Source organism: Lasiosphaeria miniovina (assembly GCF_030549165.1).
Source record: "Lasiosphaeria miniovina strain SMH2392-1A chromosome Unknown B0T26scaffold_1, whole genome shotgun sequence".
Lineage (NCBI taxonomy): Eukaryota > Fungi > Ascomycota > Sordariomycetes > Sordariales > Lasiosphaeriaceae > Lasiosphaeria > Lasiosphaeria miniovina.
Window position 1 is genome coordinate 6,039,052 of NW_026848220.1, and position 20,542 is coordinate 6,059,593.

A 20,542-nucleotide genomic window follows, 5' to 3' on the forward strand; every position below is an offset into this window, starting at 1 on the left:
GCTTTTAGGTGCCCTTGCTGTAATTTAGCGGTTTTACCGCTAAACCTTGGTGCACTCCTTATCGCCTTGTTATTTTAGCGAGCTAGGTGGACAGTATCAATAAGACGCCACGGTAGCAGGCACTGTCCTTACGTAAGACAGCTCAGGCAAGTGTGTAAAAAGTAGGTAAAGACTTTTGGCCCAGGCACCGTACAGGGCGCCGTTTAAACATGCCTAAAGTCGAGAAAGGCGCTTAGAACCTAGCTACTGGGCTAGGTGGCCCGTACGCTGATGCAAGGGGGGGTTTTTTTTTCTTCTGTCGTATTTTCCCTGCCTGGGGGCGGAAGATGGCGGGAGGACCCGAGGACTCGCGGCCAGAAATAAACGTCGAGGGATTCTCGGCAGGATTTCTCACTGTCGCGAACCTAGGGCCACCAAATGAAGGGCAACTTTACCCTCTGCGCGTAATGCCCTGTGAGATTTCCGGGTAACCAGGGCGAAATAGGGTTCCAAGGTTCCATTCGCTGCAACGGCAATGCGTGCGCGACGCGTGGGGCGCTGGGCACGGATCCGACTTTTCGCAAGACGGGAACGACGGTCCCAGGGCGGAGGAAGGGGCGGCCGAGCTGGAGCGGGACCGAAACCCTATGCGAGGCCCGCCGCCGATCTGCATCCCAGGACGCTGTTCTGGCCCCCCCACCACCAACACAGCCTGTCTAGGCGGCCTCGTTGGGCTAGCTTTTCTGACTTCCAGCCCCTCTGGGGCAGTGGTTCAAACTTCAATCACTGTAGTTGAGAGGCACAGATTGTCGCCAACGGCATGGTGTGTAACATTAGGTGTGTTCGCTCTTTCACATTTTTCAAGACACCTTACGTACGCAGCTGGCAAGAGCCTTCTAGTTTGACTTCGCTCTCAGGTGTAACCTCGCACTACAGTTCGAGGCACACCTCATAGAATCCCAGCAGCCACATCCCTCGCCCGAGGAACGAAGCTCACGACGCCGCAGCCACCACGGCGCAACAACACCTCGAGCGCCCTCATTCGTCTGCGCTAACTAAGAACACGACTTGTCCGCTTGGGAATAAGCGCGAGAATGTTCGCACTGCGACCACTTCATCCTGCCCGCAATGGTGTGCAGTGGCGTGCAGCCGTAAATACATGGCCAACTACCTATCTACGAATACGCACATGGCAACTTTGGTACATGTCAACTTTGGTACATGGCAGTTTTGTTTGAGCAGTCTGTCATCGGACCCTCGTTTGGCACAAGATTCCGAGCCCACCCTCATCCTGCCACCTCCACGACCAACTGCCATGGTGGTTCTACACAGCTCAAAACAACCACGTCGCGCCGCTAGACCGCAGCATACTAAGCACTTGCGCTAACCAGGATTTGAAGGATGCGGCGAGTCAAGGAGTCGGTGTTCACGACGAGAGGGGATGCGAAGGATTTATCTTAACAGCCTCGCCCCGGCAATCTCGTCTTGTTTTGCTTTCCCCGGATCCCCTTCCCTGATAAATCAGCACTTAATCAGCCCAAGCGCGACAGCTTCCGTCTTTCGTCCTTTGTCAGACGTTTATCGTTTATGCATCTTACCGGGATCCAAGTACCGTGAACTGATTGTTGGCTTTATTCGCTCCTTGCAGCACAGCATTCCTTGCTCTTGTCTGAGCCATTACCTCCACCGACCCGGTACCGGTCGAATAACTCGGCATTCCCCAGACATGGGCAGCGTGTCCGACTCTCCACCCACGCTGGCAAACTTCTCCCCGGACTATATAGCATCCAACGAGGGCCCAGTGCTCGTGAGAACATGCATCGCACTCTCTGTCGTCTCGGCTCTCACCGTTGCCGTGCGGTTTGCCGTCCGATGGCGTTCTGCCATGGGACTCGGATGGGATGACTGGTTGATACTGGCCGCGTTGGTAAGCGACGACAACCCTCCACCCCCCGAGAGGAGCTGCGCTGATCCTCCACAGCCGCATCTGTTCTCGTTCGCCGCAATGGCCATCCTGTGTACGTGGCTCGAGCCGACCCCTCCCCCGCGCCGGTGGCTGTCTATCGCAACCTCGTTCCGACCCGTCACATAAATCATGTCTCTGACCGCATCTTGCAGCTGTTGAATATGGCGGCGTCGGGAGGCACCTGGATGTTGTCTTGACCATTGATCCCGCCATGTTTGAGAGGACCCTCCTGGCACGTTCTCCCTATCCACGAGCCTTCAAGTCTGACCCGTGTTGCACATTGACAGCTAACACTGACCCAGTACTTGTTTGTGTCCGAATTCAACTACTTCACTCTCATCGCCGTGATCAAGGCCTCGATCTTGGTCATGTACTGCCGAATATTCCCGTCGCGCTTCATGAAGAAGGGTGTCTGGGTGATCGGCGTCTTCGTCGGGGTGTGGTGGTTTGCCACTATACTCGTAACTCTTTTCCAGTGCAAACCTATCGACAAGTTCTTCCGCCCTTTCATGAAAGAGGGCATGTGCTTAGACACAACCAAATTGTTCGTCGGTAACTCCATCATCAACATCATCAGCGACATCATGATCCTGGCCCTGCCTACACACGAGGTCTGGAGGCTGCAGGTCCCCAGGCCGCAGAAGTTGGCCATCTGGGGTGTCTTCATTCTCGGGTTTCTGTAAGCACGCCCTACTTCCATGCCTCTAGCCGCTTCGGCTCGTGAGCTACGCGCTAACAAATCGCCCGCTCGCTCGTGCGTAGCGCTGTCGTCATGACATGCATCCGCCTCAAGTCGCTTATCAATCTGGTCGATGGACAGGCCGACTTTACGCGTGAGTTGTGCCCTCATCCCGAACCTCCAACTCAATCTCACAAGCCTCGGTGCAGAATTTGTTGCTCCAGCGTGGATCTGGACCCTTGCCGAGCCCACCGTCGGTCTTGTGACGGCGAGTCTGCCGACAATGCGGCCGCTGCTGCGCTTTGTGTTTGGAATGACGTTCAGCGGCCGGCGACACCATCCAAACGTCAACAGAAACCCCAACGCCGACGCCAACAACCGCGGTGACGAAGGTGCCAAAGGAAACAACACCATCGTTACCATCGGCGGTGGGTCTTTCAGTCGACGCGTCAGTCTTGGGCTGCTGCCTGGGAAGTTGAGAGCTCAAAAGCCACCCAAGCAAGCCAGCAAAAGCAGCTGCGGCAGCAGCAGCAGCAACAATAGCGCGGCTGCCAAGGCCGCAGACGATATGGCGAGAAACCAAGACCAGAGACAGTATGCGAACCGCGGGCCATATGACCGGCTCGACGAAGAAAGTCAGTTGTACGATATGACGCCCACAAACACCGCCCACACGGGGCGGTGGCCGACACCACTCGCCTCGAACCCTGCCGCTTCGGCTGCTGCCACCAACAACTACTTTCCAGCACCGGAGCCACCACGCTACGGCGGCGCCCATGTGCAGACGGTCGTCTATGGTGCGCGGAAGCCGAGCGTGGCAGCGAGCGACGAGATTCCGCTGGACGGCATTTCAGTGACCCACGACCTGCGGTGGGCCGAGAGCAGGGGGGAGTGATGGCCCGCGGAGGCGGCCCATACCAGGTGGCTTCAACAGATGCATGTCCTAATGTATGTGCACTTTTATGCCCTTTTCATATATTCTCTTTGCCATGTACGATATTTCAGTCCTGGGCCCCTACTTCGTTTCATTTGATGCGGCACGACATGAAAAGTAATGGGAAAATGAACCGTGTTTGGAATGATACCAGCAATTAATGGACCCAAAGGCTTCTTCTCCCACTTGCAGTCATCCCTCGGAGCCCGGATCTTGGAACTGAGCTTGGCACCCACCAGTCCGAGATGTGGCTTGATATCGAATCCCGCACAGCCCCAGGGTCCGAACTACGTAACAAGCCCCTTGCAGCAAGGATCGGTGCATTTTCCTGGCTCGCTAGTCGGTGGTGGGGTGGGAACGGAACGGAACTAGCTGTGACTGTCAAACTAGCGCGCGTGCGGACGGAGCCAGCCGTTGGATCCGGAGTGACTTTCTCTTCTGAAGAACCGGACATGTCAGATGCCCAGGGCTGAAGGTGTGTCACCGGTGAGGGACCTGTAAACACCCGAGGTAGGTAAACGTCGGGCCGTGAGTCACGGCTGGCACACGGTGCTGATATAAGATCCCCCGACTGCGGATGTGACACAGCAACCCCGCACGATGACGCCGTCGGCTTAGCTTGGCTTGCGAAGTGCCGTGAGACTGTCAGCGAGCATGTCAGCTCGGCAAGTACCGGTTCCCGGATCCAGAACTGTTCTATTTGGCTGCAACAAAGGTCGGTCAACGGCACGGCCCATCATGGATGATGCGAATCTCAGGCCCGGACATGGTGTCAGCAATATCGTCCCGGTGATTCGAGTCTGCCGAGAGCAACGTCCCTAGCGAGTGACTATCGGGAGGTGCATATGTACTGTACTTGTACATACATGCTGTACGGAAGCGTACCATGGGGAGTGCATGAGAATGGGTGGTTCGGACTGAAGCAGGTGTGCTTGCTTCTTTTTAGCTCGGATTCGAAAACCGGTTCTCGCTAGGCCAAGCGAGCCAACGCCAGGTCAAGCGAGCCAACGCCAGGCCAAGCGAGCTAACGCTAGCCACCGCTACGCTTGCTCTCCCTCGGGCCTCCGCAATCGCAAACCATCAAGCCCCAACCCGGCTGGCCGCCGAAAGCGCAGCTGAGTTGCATGCACCCGCCCAACCCCGCCGAAAGCAGGCAGCAGGCAGCAGGCAGTAGACACGCGCCCGCACTTCTTACGGGTATCAGGCCATCAGTCGCAGACAATTACCACGACGCCTCAGACAATGCCCGCCACCCTCTTCACCAACGGCCGCATCTTCCAGTCGGGCGTGCGGCCGGGGACCAACGCCGGGCTGCATGGGGAGCCGACGTTTGCCGAGAGCCTGCTGGTCCGGGGCGACGTGATCGAGTACGTGGGGCCCGCGAGCGAACTACCACCAGCGGCCGACGATGACACGGTGACGGTGCGCGACCTAAGCGGCCGGACGGTGCTACCAGGTTTTGTTGACGGCCATATGCATCTGATGCTGCTTGGGCAGTCGCTCAACAAGCTGGACCTCGGCGCATGCACGTCGCTGCGCGACATCCAGGCCGCCATCCGCGCCCACGCCGCCGCGGACCCCGACGCCCCACGCATCCTGTGCAGGAACTGGATGCACAGCATGACGGACCCGACAGGCGGCGTGTCGGCCGCAGACCTCGACACGCTCGACGACGCCGCCCGCCCCATCTTTGTTGACTCCAAGGACTTGCACTCGACGTGGTGCAGCTCGTCGGCGCTGGCCGAGCTGGGCGCCGAGGCCTGGCCGCCCGTGCCCGGCGGCAAGGCCGAGCGCGACGGCGACGGCAGGTTAACGGGCGTCATCAGCGAGGCCGCAAACTTCACTTACGTGTGGCCGCACCTCGCGCAGGCCGCCGCCATGGCCGACCGCGTCGCCGCCATCAAGGCAGCCGTCGCCGCATACCATGCTGCTGGCTACACGGGGCTGATCGACATGGCCATGGACGAGGGCTCGTGGGAGGCGCTGCAAGCACTACAAGCCGCCGATAGCCGCATCCCCATGCGCATTGCCGCGTATTGGCTGATCCGGCCGGGGCAGAGCGACGCCGAGCACGCGGCGCAGGTCGACCGTGCCATCGAGCTCGCCCGCGCCCACGACGCCGCGTCCTCGCCCGACTGCCGCGTCGTCGGCATCAAGGTCATCTGCGACGGCGTCGTCGACGCCTGCACGGCCGGGCTGTCAGAGCCCTACACGCACAATGGCGCGAATGTCTACCCGACGTGGACGGCCGCGCAGCTGGCGCCCGTCGTGCAGCGCGCCGACGCCGCTGGCCTGCAGGTCGCCATCCACGCCATCGGTGACGCGACCGTCACCGCGGCCGCCGACGTGCTGACGGCGCATGCGAGCCCGGTGCGCCGCCCGCGCGTCGAGCACGTCGAGCTGGCCAGCGCCGCCGACGCCGCGCGCCTCGGCGCCGCGCGCATCACGGCGTCGGTGCAGCCGGTCCACGCAGACCCGGCGATCCTGCGCGCGTGGCCGGCACTGCTGGGCGCGTCCCGGTGCGGGCGCGCGTTCGCGTACCGCGAGCTCGCCGACGCGGGCGCCCCGCTCGCGCTCGGCAGCGACGCGCCGACGGCCCCGCACTCGCCGCTCGGCAACGTCTACGTCGGCACCACGCGGAAATCGTTCCGCGACCCGGCGGCGCTGGACCAGCCTGTGAACCCGCACTTTGCCCTCGGGCTGTGCGAGGCCGTCGCGGCAGCGACCGAGGGTGCGGCGTATAGCTGCTTTGATGATGGCCGGATAGGCGTGTTGAAGAAGGGCCACAAGGCCGACTTTGTCCTTGTCGATATGCAGTGGGATTGCGAGAAGCTGCTCGAGGCGAGGACGGTCGAGACGTGGTTCGCCGGGGAGAAGGTCTGGGCGGCGGAGGCGGAGGCGGAGTGAATAGGATCTATTTACATGTCTCTAGGTGCGTCTCTAGGTACCTAGATTAGTGGCTAGTAGTGCCCGTCTCCGAGTGGCGTGTAGATAGAGACAGAAACAGAAGAGGTCGGGTTAAAGACATCAGCTGGCAAAGAACAACACGAGCAGGTTTAACAGTCAAGATTCATAAAGAAAGGCCTTGTTTCGCACGCCAGGTATCACTACTCGACCATCAGGTATCCGGGCGGTACTGCCTCGGCCAGATGTTCATGGCCGTCTTCAGGCCGTCGACCAGCGGGAGCCCGGCATGATTGGTCCGCACGTCGCCCGTCCAGTTGGCGTGCAGGTTGACCCAGAAGAGGGCGTTGCCAGCGACGGGCCTGAACGCCAGCCCGCCGTCCTCGTGCTCTCTCCACAGCGGCTTTGGGCCTGGCGACAACGAGTCCGTCTCTTTTCCATCCTCGTCCCCATCATCACCAACACCGCCTCCACCGTGCCACGACGGCCCGCCCCAGGGACTCGACGGCGCGACAGCCTCGGCATGGGGGAAATACGTCTCGCCTCCAGTACAATTATCCTGCAGGATGGCAAAGAAACTAGCGATACGGTTCCACTCTCTGCTCGTCCCGTCGGCCGCGGCGCGCGGCGAGTCGAACCAGTCGTGGTGCACGTTGAAGCGCTGGCCGGCCGTGTAGCGTACGAGCTGCGGCGGGCCCATCTCGTCGTAGTCGTCGCGCAGCAGCGTGCCGAGGAAGCCGCGCGCGCGCGCGACCACACACCGCACCGCGCCGTCGTCGCGCGGCAGGCCTGCCGAGCTCGACGTCCGGTCCGACGTGCGCTGCTGCCGCCCGTTCTTGGTCACCTGCGACGGCGCGAACAGCGGCTCCGCCGTGCGCAGGATCGAGGCGATCTCGGGCGGTGTGACAAGGGCGTGGATGTAGATGAGCAGCGGCTCGAGGGACACGATCTCGGCCCGGTACGTGTGGGACGCGTCGCAGACGAACGGGGCTTCGGAGGGGTTGTCGTCGGTGTCGTCGGTGTCGCCGTCGGTGTCGTTGGTGTCGCTGCCTCTGAAGAAGGGGAGGGCGAACGGGTAGTCGGGTATCGGGAAGTCGCCGACAAAGGCTGTGAGGCGCTGCGATGACAGGTGTGGGATGTGTGGTATGTTCAGCGCGAGCAGCACCGCGCCGGCGGAGATGCCGGCTACTTTAGCCAGGCTTGCCATGGCCATGTCGTCAATCTGGTCAGACAGTCATTAGAGATCTGGTCGGCTTGCCGTGGTCGAAGGGGGCTTGCCTCAAGCTTGAGACTTGTGCTACAAAACGAACATGTGCGACATGTGTTCATGTGCGACATGTGTTGTAGGGGATCGGATGGGATTTGAGGCGAGCGTCTAACTTGTCAGCCATATCACTGTCTGCAACTGGCTGGAGCATGGCGCTCCGAGCACCTGCTAGGTACTGATATGTGGTGGCCTCGACCAGCAGCACACCAAATGCCGAGATACCCCTTGTCGAGGTCGCCCCCCCCCCCCCCCCCCCCGCATAACCTCCAGAGATGCCAGGAGGCGTGGGTAGCGACCCCAGTGGCTCGGAGAACATAGCCGAGAACGTTGCAGTCATGCCCCGCCGCGATTGGGCTCGGCGAGTCGTTCGCCGGCCCTTCGTTGAAACGGCGTTGCAGCTCTCGGATAATCTCCCCGGGAAGCCGCTCTAAAATGCGACCTCTCTGCCAAAACAGGCAGCGCTGTCTGCTAGCACACCAGCCCGCCAATCCTCGCTGGGACGGTCGGAAGGAGACTGCCTCGGAGGGCCAAGAATCTTTCTTGGCGAGCGTATGGGCGCCGCCGACTCTTTACTCCACCAATCCGCATGGCGGCGGCAGCTACGCGACTTGGCGCCTCGCCTGCGACCCGGATTTCCCGCCTCGCTTGTCGACTGTCGTGGGTCGGGTCATGGGCCTGCCCGGCACGGGACACATGTTTCTAGGACCAAGATGGCGCTAGCTGGCGCTCCACAATGGAGATCTAACCACGGCTGCTTCACGATGTTCCGGGTTGGATTTCAGTGGGGAATATGGATCTAGCAACGACGGAAAACCTGGAAACGCGCGAGAGGCCAGAGTGGGTACTAGTAAAGTGCTTTCAGCTGCTTAGCTCCAACCATCAAAACGGGGGCTGTTCTCTGTCTCGTTAGTTCATGACTTTGTACGGCACTTCATCACATTAATTATTCTGACAGCGACCCGAGGCATCATTGGAGTGAATAAAGACCTAACTACCTTGGTTAGATGTAGTCATTTCCACGCGTTCTCCAAGTGCCCTTTTTGTGGAAAGTACTTACCTACGGGGGGTTTATTTCCTACAAGAGCTTTGGACACAACGGAAATTTGTCGAAATCGTTTCTTCCTCGTCTTGGTTTGTTATGTGCTGATATTTTCAAGCTCGCCTTCAAGGAATCTTGTGCTCGTAACTAAGGCGTCGAAAAGGCCCGCTTTATTCGATTAGAGCGCAACATCAAAGGTCCGCATCTCCCGGGTAGTGCCGGAGTTGAGAGAAATAGTAATTTAATACCACTTAATTCTCCCCTCCAACACACACTCGTCTCGCTACGTTGAACACTCGTCTCGCTACGTTGAACACGTCTCGCTGCGTTGAAGGGCATCTAGTTTAATTCATTGAAGCTCTTTTGCAACTACCCGGGTGAGTGATAACATGTCGACACGTCTCATCGGTCTGTTCACGGTTCCCCCTAGGCCAGTCTAAGGTAATACGGACCTTATTTAGCTCGTCATACTAAAATATTTCGGCCAGTAGCACGTTCTGCGGTCCGAATAAGCGTGCCCGGGGCATTGAGTGTAGTGCCCAAACAAAGTCCACAACGCCTCCATGATATGCAGTAGGTAAGTAAAGATGCTATTCAGGAAGCATAGCCACATGTAGTCGAAGGTTATGTGACTGTGGTGACCGTCAAGGACTAGCAAGCGAGCCTCTCTAGGGTCCTCCGGAGCCGTGCCCGGAATGAACACGTCGCGAAGCCATTCCAGGGCGATTTCGTCGTCGGTCCAGCCCTTATTTTGGGCGGTAAACTTCCATTTCTTGAATGGCTTCAGCTCCAAAGGAAACCACCGTTGCTGGACCTTCCCCTTGAAAATAACGCATGGTCGAAGTGCCTGCCCGGCGGCCGAGATGCATTCAATGAAGGAGGCCCAGGTGCGGGCCCCGGGCGATCTCTTGATCAGAGTCTTATATTCCTTGGATCCTGGGACCGTACCGTTGCTGCCCTGACCTTCCTGCAGGCCTGTCTCGTCTTTATTCCAACGGTTCTCGGGCTTCATGTCCCTGACGGCAGGAAGGTCGAAATACTTGAACCAAACCTCCATTATTTCTTTGGTAGCACCGTTGAGCCTCACCGAGTCAATACGCTTCGCTCTTTGGGTGGCGATTTGAGGGTTTCTGGGCCGCCCGGCGCAAAGAGACGCCATTTTCGACCATTCCGAGCGCGTTCGGCACCCACTCTTCTTCGTAGTCGCACAGATGATGATGCCCAGTCAATTCTGCGTCGAATACAGTAGAAAAGAAGGAGTTTGGGAAAATATGAAATTTGGAAAAATAAGGAATTTGGAAACGAATTGAACAAGTTGTGCGTGCTGAAGCGGTGTGCGCGCGCGGAGGAAGTGGTGGCGTTGGTGGCTTGCACGGCTTGTTCCGCTTCTAGGGTGTTCCGCTTTTAGGGTGTTCCGCTTTTGGTAGTTGATTTAACTATCACCTCATTGCCGTATAAATGTAGGCTCCGAAGTTGAACTTATGATTGTAATTCGTTCATTTCTGCAATAACCACTGTCCTTGTCAACAACTAATTACGTTGACAGCGCATTTAAAGACAGGGGCAGGCATCGAGATGCCCTCTCCTTTTCCTACTACTGTCAACGGCTGTATTGACAACTAGGTCACTGTCGACAAAACTGTTAATTAGGCGCTAGGAAAAGAGAGGGCATTCAGATACCCGGGTGCAGTGCAGTCACTCCGGCTATCTGAAAAGGCCTGCCATCTACTGAACTCGGCTTTTTAGGTATTAAATCTGACTTTAGCTAAGCTAGTGGCTTGGCGCCCTGGTTGTAAAGTCACTTTCTAGATGATGCTGTTCGAATAGGAGCCTTGATCTACGTACCCTCCTGCTTTTTCACGCACCCTCCTGGGTTCCTTGGCACCTAGTAACATGGGGGCCGCCTTTTCTCTCTTATGGTAAAATGCCGTATTGCATGGCGTGATGGCAGGAACCCAACGGCCTACCGGGCACTAAGGAAGCCCAGCGAAGTAGGTAGCGAAGTAGGCTGCAAATCCTCTGCCTAGCCCTTTCGCGGCCCACATTCCAACACAGACTCAACACTACGAAAATACATCACCATGTGAACAAATCATAACTCAAGACTTCAAAACTCACTGACCCTACGCTGTGACTTTTGGCTAATTGATTGCATCAAAAGCCTGGCTAGCAACGAAGAAATCGGCAAAATGGAACACACCTCGGAAAACGCATTTTTGGAGCTTTTGACGGTTTTGACAGCTTCAACCTAATCGGACAGCAGGGTTGCATGGCAAGCGCTAGGGCGGCCGAATGGTACTTCGGGATTTTACTGGCCTAAATCAAGCCCTGAGTACCAAGTATATCAACTGCTAACAGGTGCCAAAGACCTACAGGTGGTTACGTGGAGAGGGTAGGAGAGTACGCAGATCAATGCCCTTAAGTAGACCACCTTTTTAATATTCCCTGTGAAAAATGGACCTTGAAGCCCGAGATATCCATTGTTCTCAAGTTACTACGCACAAAGCTCCACGAAAACTGGGTATCTACGGCCCTTCGCACATATTAACCCTAGCCCTGTGACGAAAACCCCCGTAAACCCGATTCAGACTCCAAATTCCAAAGCCGCTGCTTGGCCCGTATCCCGATTCTCAATGTCCATCGTGGCCACGGCCACGGCCACGGCCACGGCCACCCTCTCGCTCGTCAAGCCAGTCATACGCGCGAGCGTATGCGGTAACTATGGCCTCTAGACCCCGCATCATGGTCCGAATATCTGCAGCGGTCATGTTCGCAGGGATGAATCTCTCCCGGAGGTGGTCAGGCAGATCATCGGTCGTCAGTTGACCCGCGGTACGGGCTAAATTGCTCGAGGGCTGCGGCTGGATTGCGGCCGCTCCGACCTGCTGGGCTGGCGGGATCGTGGCCGGCTGGCGAGCGGCGGATCGAGTGACCTGGTTGGGAGGAGCCTGCGTGGTTTGGGAGACGGCAGCCGAAAACCGTGGCGCGGTGTCAGTGGCCTGTTCGACTTCCGAGCCAGTACCCACTTGCCTCACACGACGTCTCTTTCCTCTATGCCCAGCACGGTCGGGGGTATCAGGGGTCTCCGATGGCATGTCGGCCGTGCGGACTCGAAACGAGCATCTTGCTCCACCCGAGCCGTAGTGGCAGCCCCCGCATGATCCATTTCCGGCCAATTACGAGACGGTGCATTCGGCAAATGGGCCCTTTCCCGCGGTACACTGGTCGCATGGGTGCTCGGGGTAGTCTCCGACGATTTGGATCAACACTGCTTCGGTGTTCTGTGGACGGGGCCAGGACACAGTCTTCCCGTCACGGAGCTTACACTCTCGCCTGTACTTTATTATTTTCCTGTTAGCTTGACATGACTAGTGGCCATCTCAGGTTCATACTGCAGGCTGCTTACCTCTGCGTTAATAAGTATCCGTAAAGACCTCGTGTTCTGATGAAGAGATTTTATAGTCTTTAAGACCGAGTCGATGGAAATAATCTGCGACATCTTAAACCAATAATTTCTTCGGCGTCGGAGGCGTTACGCGGCCTTAGAATTTGGGTGGTCGCAGGTTTCTCGGGAGCGCCGATCAATTCTCTTTCGGAAGGTTTGCTAGTCTGGTTGTTAATTAGCAGGAGCGATCGTTGGGAATTGGCGTGCGCACCGCTCCTGTTGGCTAAAATGTGACGGAAATCACAACGCGGTGTCGGTGTTGGTTTTTTCGTCCCTGCGACCGCGCATGCGTTAGCAATCTGGGGGAAAAAAGGCGCATGCGATATACCAATGCTTGCCTGCCTGATTGACTTGTATGTTTTTTGAGGCTCTCGCGCCTTTGCGCGGTCGAAGCCGCGGGCGTTGGCAAAAAGTTCACACAGGATCAATTGGTTGGAAGCTTCTAGTCGCAGGTCTGGAGAAGAGCGGGAGTGGACTTTAAGCAGCTATGAAAATTTCAAGCTCTCGAAAAACCCGAGCCATTCCGTCTGATGTGAGGGCCCAACTACGGAAGTCGATAACAGTCGGTGCACTCTATCAACCACATGGGTGTGTTTTCAAGGCTCTAGCTCATCTATGTGATAAAATAAGCTACCTGACCAGTCAGGAAGGGGTCAGGTGAACGGATGCCTCCGGCGGCGCCTGCCGCGGGCTGTCCTCGCTTCGCTCGAGGGAATGGGTGGCTGGGCCATTTTACTGAGAAATTAGTAAGGACAACCCTGCTTTGTGCCATAACTCGTAGCCAAAGGTAGACTCAATTGTGTCAACTGTGTTAAAAGTAAAAAACACAGGAGAGTCATCACAACGTAAAAATCATTGTGTTGAGGCAGAAAAAGTCGATTCTGCTATCTAGGCTACACCCGGAACCAACACCTCCCCGGCGTCAACACGGCGCTGGTAATCCGCCGCACGCAAGGCACCTGTAACGTCATTCTTGACCTGGATTTGGTCCAGGGCAAAGGAACGTCAAACATCAAGCCCTGTAGACTAGCAAAGCGTGAGACAGCCACATAATTAAACCCTGAAGAGAAATCCCGCTCAGAGATGTCCAGCACAGCCCTGTGAAGCGTAGCTCCCTGTGACTTGTGAACCGTGACGGCGTACGCAATAGTAACCGGGAACTGGCGGCGAGAGCAGGCCATATTACCGCTCTGGAAGTCCCGCAAGGACTCTGCCCGGCTAAACTTCGGGATAACGGATTTACAGCTATTCTAGCCCCTCAGTACCAAAACAAATTCTCTTGATAATTCGATGTTTCGATGTTCATGGTCTAATTGTTGTATTTCTAGGGGGCAAGCCCCCTAGGACCCCCAGTACCTGCGGCGCTCTTGGCCTGCAGCGCTGTGCCTGTGGCGCACTCCTGCAGTTTACAAAGCGTTCCGTTCCACTCCCAGATCCCAATCAGGAGTCCACCCCCAAAGAGGTCCTTCCTTCGACGGCTTCACGACACAGCAAAGCGGCATTTGACGGCTTAACGCGTCCGAGGATTGTCCGATCGACCAGTCCCTGTCTTCTATTTTGACACGGACGCAAACTGGTCAATCGCTGTGTGAAAAACTTTCGGCACCTTCACGGTAAAGTAGAAGAGACAGCCTCTCTACGCCACCTCGGGCTCGCAAGCTCGCCTACTGTGGCTCCGTTCAGCTGAATTATGTCCACGGAGGTGGAATTGCCCAGTGAAATTACGGTTTCGTGTCTTATTGCACTTATCTGAGATACCATTGGGATTGGTGAAATACCTTACCTAGCCTGTCGGAGGCAACACATTGAGTTACGTGTAGTCTAGTGTATTGTGTCACTGGGTTCCATCAACGGGGCTTTGGTTTTCATGTCTTATTGGGATTCTGTGGTGGGGGTTGGTCCATATAGTTGCTGTTGCCCAGAGACCAGGCAACAGGTATCTGTATTGTCTGCTGGCGTAACGACCCACCGCTATAGATTCTGTTTCTGCTATACTGGCGGTTTTGTAATAATCACAAACACCTCATCAAAACTTGCCCTCCATGTACCTGACGGCCTATCAAGAAATCTAGCGGCTTCGAAACAAAAGCTAGAACCGACAAAGAATATAATAAGGGTATGAAGTAGAAGGATTTGGCCCCCAATTCAAGATAGATAAATAATTAATTAAACGTCGGCCTGCATCCGAGTGGCTAAAGTAAGCCTTTCTGCACGAGAACCAACTAACGGGAAAAATTGCTGCTTTTTACGATAGGTTCAGCATTGAGGCTACCGGGTATTTGATGCACCCGTTGCGGAGTCGACGGATATAAAATTCAGTCGTCTTGCCCTCTCCGAGTCAAGATTATACCTACAATCTTGGTAGTTTGTCTCGCCAGTCGTGAGCTAGGTCTAGTCATCCCACTCTTGAAATCCCCACCGAAGACACTGCCATCTGTCGAGCTTGTGCTGCTATCATCCAACATGGCTTTCCCACTCGTAGGCTCCGGGCCCGGCATCTTCATGCCAAACTCTGGCGTTTTGCCCGAATTCAAGGACGTCTTCCCATACAGCGACTTTGTCCACTGGTATGAGACCGTGCACATTCCGGACTGGCTGCGCTGGAAGCCTGGCGCCATCACGTCGGCCTGGAGATACCAGTCGGTCGATGCCGACCGCGACTGGCCGTTCCTCGTGGCGTACAAGTTTCCCAACATCTCGGACCTGAGCTCGCCCGACTACATAACCATACCCTTAACCAACCCGATGCTGCCCGAGGGCGGGCCAATAAGCAAGTTCACCCACATCGAGGCTGTGGCTGGGCCGCATATCGAGACATGGAGGAGCGGTAGCACGGGCGACGGTACGTATTGCACCAGCGCGAGAAAGAGACTAATTAATAGCAACAAGAGCTGACGAGCGGCGAGTGGCCAAAAAGACCGAGGCCCCATCCTCGTGACTGAAGAGATTGATCCCGCCAACGTCACGACGGATAAGTTCCAGGAATGGTATCGCGACGTCTACATCGGCGAGGTCTCGGCCATGGCGGGCTGGCGGCGCACAAGCCGCTTCGACAACGGCATGGGCCAGCCCAGGTGGCTCGCATTGCACGAGTTTGAGGAGTCGAGCTTCGGGCCGAACACCACCAAGATTGCGGGCCTGCTGGGTAAGTCGAGCGAGACACAGGAGATACAGCGGGCGGCCAGCAAGATAGATGTCGGGCTGTGGAAGCTCATGCGCGTATATGGCGATGGTTCGGCGCCATGGGGTCTGCCAGGGGAGGATAAGATTATTTGACTATGTAAATTGGGCCTAGAGTTTCTGCTGTTTAGAGCTCAAAAGGGATCTATCGGTGCAGGTCTAGATGGGCACCTAGTTAGACAGTCGATAAAATGACTTTGGGACATTCTGTTATTTTAGAATGTTTGGTCTCTACACCACCGTGCATTCCGGACACGTCAATAATATAGGCTAGGCTGCTATTTGAGGCCTGGGTACATGCATGGATCACAGGGAAGCAGAATTGACAACCGCATTGACCATATATGACGGTGTTGGAGGGACGGGAGCGATTGTTACACTACGGGTGGTTCGCACAAACAGGCTGCGATGCGGCGGCACATTGGAGGCAATGACGTCAATGGCGCTGTCAACATGCAGTGGACAGATCCGTCCACTAGCGAGAGGCGGTGGCGCCAGTGTAAAACATTTGTGGAGCCGGAGAACCGGGGAACCGGGGAACCGGAGCCCATCCCAAACCGGATCGACGAAATAGCTGAGAGAGAATGATCCTCCATCACTCCGTATCTTTGAGGAAAGGGGGAGCAAGACGCAGTAGGCGCGAACAAAACGAAGCAACAATTAACAAAGCAACGTGGAATTGGAAATGCAGGGATTGTCTTACTACAAAACTTTAGACTTTGCTCCGTAAGGCTAACTCACCGACCGTGAGACAGTAAAAGACGGCAGGGAGAAATGTCCAGTTCCTAGCCCGCTGCATCTCTGGCAAGCGCATCCCTGGCTTCCGTTCATCGCCAGCGACAACCTGAAGAGGGGAGACTCGGCCGCAGCTTCAGATGGCAGATTTGCGATCGGCAGAGCAGCGGCAGTGGCTCACTCCTTCGGCTGCTGGCAACCCTCAGCTTAGCCCACCGAGATTGAAGCATCGCTGGGTTTCATTACCTTAGTTAAGGACGTGCTGTACAGTGGCTGCTCTGTACATACCCCAGACCACAATGCCCCGCAGAAGGTGCAAATTACATTGGAACATCTTCAAACCCCCCGTAGCGCTTAATTGGGACTTCAGGGTTTGGTGTACAAATTGCATGTGTATCCAAGGAGTAATGTTCCGTGTCTGACTTGAAAACTGTGGATATGTACACCTTGCACCACCCCACTGGCGTAGGCGATGAGGGGCTGGTGTATCCCTTCGAGCTTGGCATATTGGCATATTGATCGCAAAGGCTTGATGTTTGTCTACCAAACCACCAAGTTAAGAATTCCTTGGATAACCCAGTCCAAGTATACTATGGTAAGCAAGCTCAAGACTGCTTCGAATCATACCCCAAATCCGCCGGAAGGGACAGAAGGAAGCCTGTGGAATCACTGGACAGATTTTCCGCGGGCTGGCTGACAGATTGGCGGGGCTTTTGGGCGGGGCTCCTAGGTGGGTCCGTGACGCACTGACGCTGCACACTACGTCATTGGGGGTCCAAAGTGGTCAACATGGTACGCCAGTGGGCTGAAGTGTGGGTGGGCTGCAGCGTCATCCAAGGCACGGGGCCACTGCGGTCATTAACCCGACGAGGTTGGTTGGGGTCTTTCTCGGCACAGGGCTGTGCAGCGCTTAACTCGGCCACAGCAGCAGTGAGGCCTGTTTTATTGTCAAAAAGGTAGTCGCAAACCGTCCTTCGGCCTCGCACCACATCAACACGATTCTCTCCTGCCCGCCTAACTCCGACGCCCTCGTAGCAATCTCTGTTTGCGAATACTGCCAGCGTCCGATTGCTCAAAGCAACGCAACAGTTCAGTGCCCAAATCGCAGATAATCGAGCTTTAGCGTTTCGATTTGTCTTCCTTGACCGAGACAGCACGAGTCGCCTCCGGTGCCTGCACCACCTCGCCCACTGCATCGAGTTGTTAGCGGTGCGTTACATGCAAGACGAGTGCAAGATGTCGACAATACAACAGCTAAAGAATTTTATCCGACACGGTGCGTCTTGTCTTTTCCAGTTGCAGCAGTCACATGCGGGAGTCACGACGGACTGCACCTGCTACGATCTCGTGCCACGGGATCTGAGACTTACGTCCATGTCATCGCACAGGAAAGCAAGCACGAACGGCAAATCTTGACGAGCCGACGCGTAAAAATCATGAGTCCTCGCCGCCCCGACAACACCAGCCGGTAAAGAACAACATGGCCGCTCCAATCTCAGAACCGGCATTTGGCGCCGTCCCCGCCAGCCAGAATCGCGCTGCCGTCCCCGATGCTTACTCAGTCGCCAACGCCGGCGGCCAAAACCGCGCTGCCCAGGCCGGCCAAGCCGCTGCGCACCACGTCGAGGTCGACCAGACGGTGAATTCCAAGGCGAAGAAGCGAATCCCCGACACAAACATCGCGCAACTGGTTGCCGAAGAAAATGAGAGCCGGAGCACGTTTCCTAGGTATCCCGGCCTCGAGAGGTGGGAACTCGTCGAGAAGATGGGCGACGGCGCCTTCAGCAACGTCTACCGAGCAAGAGACCTAGAGGGAACGCAGGGCGAGGTGGCCATCAAGGTTGTCCGCAAGTACGAAATGAATAACATGCAGGTATGTTGCACATCTGGGGCTTGAGCATTCTTCATTTTGCCCTCCCAGTTTTCAGGCTTGGTTTCTTGATCCCCTGTTCTCCTTTTTCCCCCGTATTTCCTTTTACCAACTCGCGGGATGTCCTAGAGCGACAAACATCTCCATCCGGACTTCAAGCCAAAGGCTCCCAAAGCTGCAGAGGTGCGAGAAATTTTCTTTCCCTTTTCCTTGGTTTTGTCGCTTTCTCTCCAGAGCCGGGAACATCCACAATTATTTCTGGGTGCTGCCGACGCTGCCAACGGCCCGTTGTAGCGGCAGTCGAACAAGACACCCCGGGTGCGAAAATCCGCGCTTGTCTTGTCCACCATGGTTAACAACGAGTACAGCGAGCAAACATTCTCAAAGAGGTGCAAATCATGCGCCAGATCGACCACCCCAATGTCATCAAGCTTGTAGACTTTGCCGAGTCCAAGCAGTACTACTACATAATACTCGAACTGGCTCCTGGAGGAGAACTGTTTCACCAGATTGTACGATTGACATACTTTAGCGAGGATCTGTCGAGGCATGTAATCACGCAAGTTGCGAATGCTCTCGAGTATTTGCACGAGGAGCGAGGCATTGTCCATCGGTGAGCACCCTCTCCGGGACTTTCAAGACCTCACCCATACCTTATCTAATCCTTCCCAGCGACATCAAACCCGAAAACATTCTTTTCAGCCCCATACCATTTATGCCTTCAAAGAATCCGAAGCCCAGACCAGCGGGTGACGAGGACAAGGAAGACGAGGGCGAGTTTGTCAAGGGCTTAGGTGCCGGCGGCATTGGCCAGATCAAGATTGCGGACTTTGGTCTGTCAAAGATCGTATGGGATAACCAGACCATGACACCCTGCGGTACTGTCGGGTATACGGCGCCCGAGATAGTGAAGGACGAGCGGTACTCCAAATCGGTCGACATGTGGGCCATGGGCTGCGTGCTGTACACACTACTGTGTGGCTTCCCGCCATTTTATGACGAAAGCATCGAAGTGCTCACCGAGAAGGTTGCGAAGGGCCAGTTCACTTTCCTCTCGCCGTGGTGGGACGACATCAGCAAGTCGGCACAAGATCTGATCTCCCATTTGCTCTGTGTAGATCCCGAGAAGCGCTACACCATCAAAGAGTTCCTCGCCCACCCGTGGATTCGCGAGTCTGGCCCGACTCCTCGGGAGGAAAAGAAGGCAGCCGCAGGTACACTGCGCGCGTTCGACGTGTCCAGGATCGTTGACGGCGACAAGCGGTACGATTTCCGGTCTCCTGGTGCCGTCAACCTCCGCGAAGTCTTTGACGTTGGTTACGCCGTCCATCGGCAAGAGGAGGAGGGCAAGCGCCGAAAGCAGGTCGGTGGCAAGGCCGGCGTTTCTCGGCTAGTCGGCCTCAGCGAGAACTCGGACGAGGAAGAGGACGAGGACGCCAACATAGCTAGAGTATCTATCCACAAGCCGGTCCAGGGCTCGACTCGGCATCTCGAGCAGAGTATGCGGAACACGCAAATTGAAGACGCACAAGAGCCCCGAGGGCGGGATCGCGAGAGGAAGGCCCATGCTCCGCCAGCCGCTGTCGAACAGAAGGGCTACGGACAGCACTCAGCCGCCGTTACCGCCGCTGCCAGGCAGCAGGTTCGCGACCAGAACCGACGGAAGGGTGCATTTGAGCTGAACCTCGACGGCGCAACTCTTCTCGGGCGTCGTGGAGTCAAGCCGACTACCCGGGTTGCATAGAGTGCACCTGGACAGGAAGGCCATGGCTCAAGCGGAGAAAATACTACAGCGGGGGACTGCCAGGCCACGGCAGCTGATGTCGAGGCTGATACCTGTGACGGAGTTGATGGAGCGTGAGTGAGCGAGTCGTTAGATCCACGGACGCTAATTATTATCACTTTATTCTCTCTCTTCGTGACATTATACACTTTAGTCTCTGAATGTTTAGGAGAAGATTATCGAAATAAACCGGCAGAGAAGGCCTTTAATAGGTACTTTTGGAGAAGAGATAGGCCTCTAGGATTCTAGAATAGGGGTTCGGATAGTTATTGCCTCCCTCGGAGAAAAACCTCTAGGGCGAGCTATAAGGAATTGAGGCCTTTACATCTTGGAAAGTCTCCTACTAATAAATATTCAGGGATTAAGGTTGTGCCGGTTAGGCCGCGTCAAGTATATGGTTCTGGTTGATTTGGTGGATGTGGTTGATCTGGTGGATTTGGGTAAGGACTGGAAGGTCTGTGCAAGGAAGACCCTTTCGTCAATTGCAGCATTCTTGTTCTATTTGTACTCGTGCCGGCCAATTGAGTTCCACGCCACGGCACGGCGTGAGTCTTCTCGGTGTTCGTGTGCCGAACCTTGACGGCTCCGGGCCGTTCAAAGTTCGGGTGTGAGGAGCGGAGCGCCGGCATGTGATGCGCCAGTTGTAGCCAGCCGGATCCGAGAACCTTTCGTGTTGGACTCGTGCTTTGTGCTTCCGCCGGGTATTGGATTTTTTTTCGTGACCAAATTTAATCTATATATCGCATTCAGGGATTAAATTG

General features: G+C 56.0%; 6 protein-coding genes across 6 annotated transcripts; 4 read left to right on the top strand and 2 right to left on the bottom strand.

Moving 5' to 3' along the window:
- Positions 1-1,705: 1,705 nt before the first annotated feature.
- B0T26DRAFT_670942 (uncharacterized protein) lies at positions 1,706-3,519 on the top strand (the record flags this gene model as incomplete). The annotated part of the gene is made up of 8 exons (XM_060439249.1): positions 1,706-1,906; positions 1,961-1,997; positions 2,098-2,132; positions 2,233-2,382; positions 2,422-2,624; positions 2,654-2,665; positions 2,708-2,778; positions 2,849-3,519. The coding sequence occupies 8 exons, from the start codon at positions 1,706-1,708 to the stop codon at positions 3,517-3,519; spliced, it is 1,380 nt and encodes a 459-aa protein (XP_060303558.1).
- Positions 3,520-4,800: 1,281 nt separating this feature from the next.
- Positions 4,801-6,465, top strand: B0T26DRAFT_746556 (amidohydrolase 3; the record flags this gene model as incomplete). Its single annotated transcript, XM_060444707.1, has 1 exon — positions 4,801-6,465. One exon carries the CDS (start codon positions 4,801-4,803, stop codon positions 6,463-6,465), a length of 1,665 nt encoding a protein of 554 aa, XP_060303559.1.
- A 211-nt stretch (positions 6,466-6,676) lies between these two features.
- On the bottom strand, positions 6,677-7,675 carry B0T26DRAFT_635018 (uncharacterized protein; the record flags this gene model as incomplete). Its single annotated transcript, XM_060436683.1, has 1 exon — positions 6,677-7,675. The coding sequence occupies one exon, from the start codon at positions 7,673-7,675 to the stop codon at positions 6,677-6,679; it is 999 nt and encodes a 332-aa protein (XP_060303560.1).
- A 3,723-nt stretch (positions 7,676-11,398) lies between these two features.
- On the bottom strand, positions 11,399-11,863 carry B0T26DRAFT_746558 (uncharacterized protein; the record flags this gene model as incomplete). Its single annotated transcript, XM_060444708.1, has 1 exon — positions 11,399-11,863. One exon carries the CDS (start codon positions 11,861-11,863, stop codon positions 11,399-11,401), a length of 465 nt encoding a protein of 154 aa, XP_060303561.1.
- A 2,813-nt stretch (positions 11,864-14,676) lies between these two features.
- B0T26DRAFT_670945 (uncharacterized protein) lies at positions 14,677-15,556 on the top strand (the record flags this gene model as incomplete). Its single annotated transcript, XM_060439250.1, has 3 exons — positions 14,677-15,055; positions 15,131-15,358; positions 15,525-15,556. 3 exons carry the CDS (start codon positions 14,677-14,679, stop codon positions 15,554-15,556), a joined length of 639 nt encoding a protein of 212 aa, XP_060303562.1.
- A 1,480-nt stretch (positions 15,557-17,036) lies between these two features.
- B0T26DRAFT_689395 (kinase-like domain-containing protein) lies at positions 17,037-20,098 on the top strand. Its single transcript, XM_060441032.1, has 5 exons — positions 17,037-17,404; positions 17,517-18,001; positions 18,128-18,181; positions 18,367-18,611; positions 18,671-20,098. Exons 1-5 carry the CDS (start codon positions 17,347-17,349, stop codon positions 19,740-19,742), a joined length of 1,914 nt encoding a protein of 637 aa, XP_060303563.1. The 5' UTR covers positions 17,037-17,346; the 3' UTR covers positions 19,743-20,098.
- The last annotated feature ends 444 nt before the right edge of the window (positions 20,099-20,542 follow it).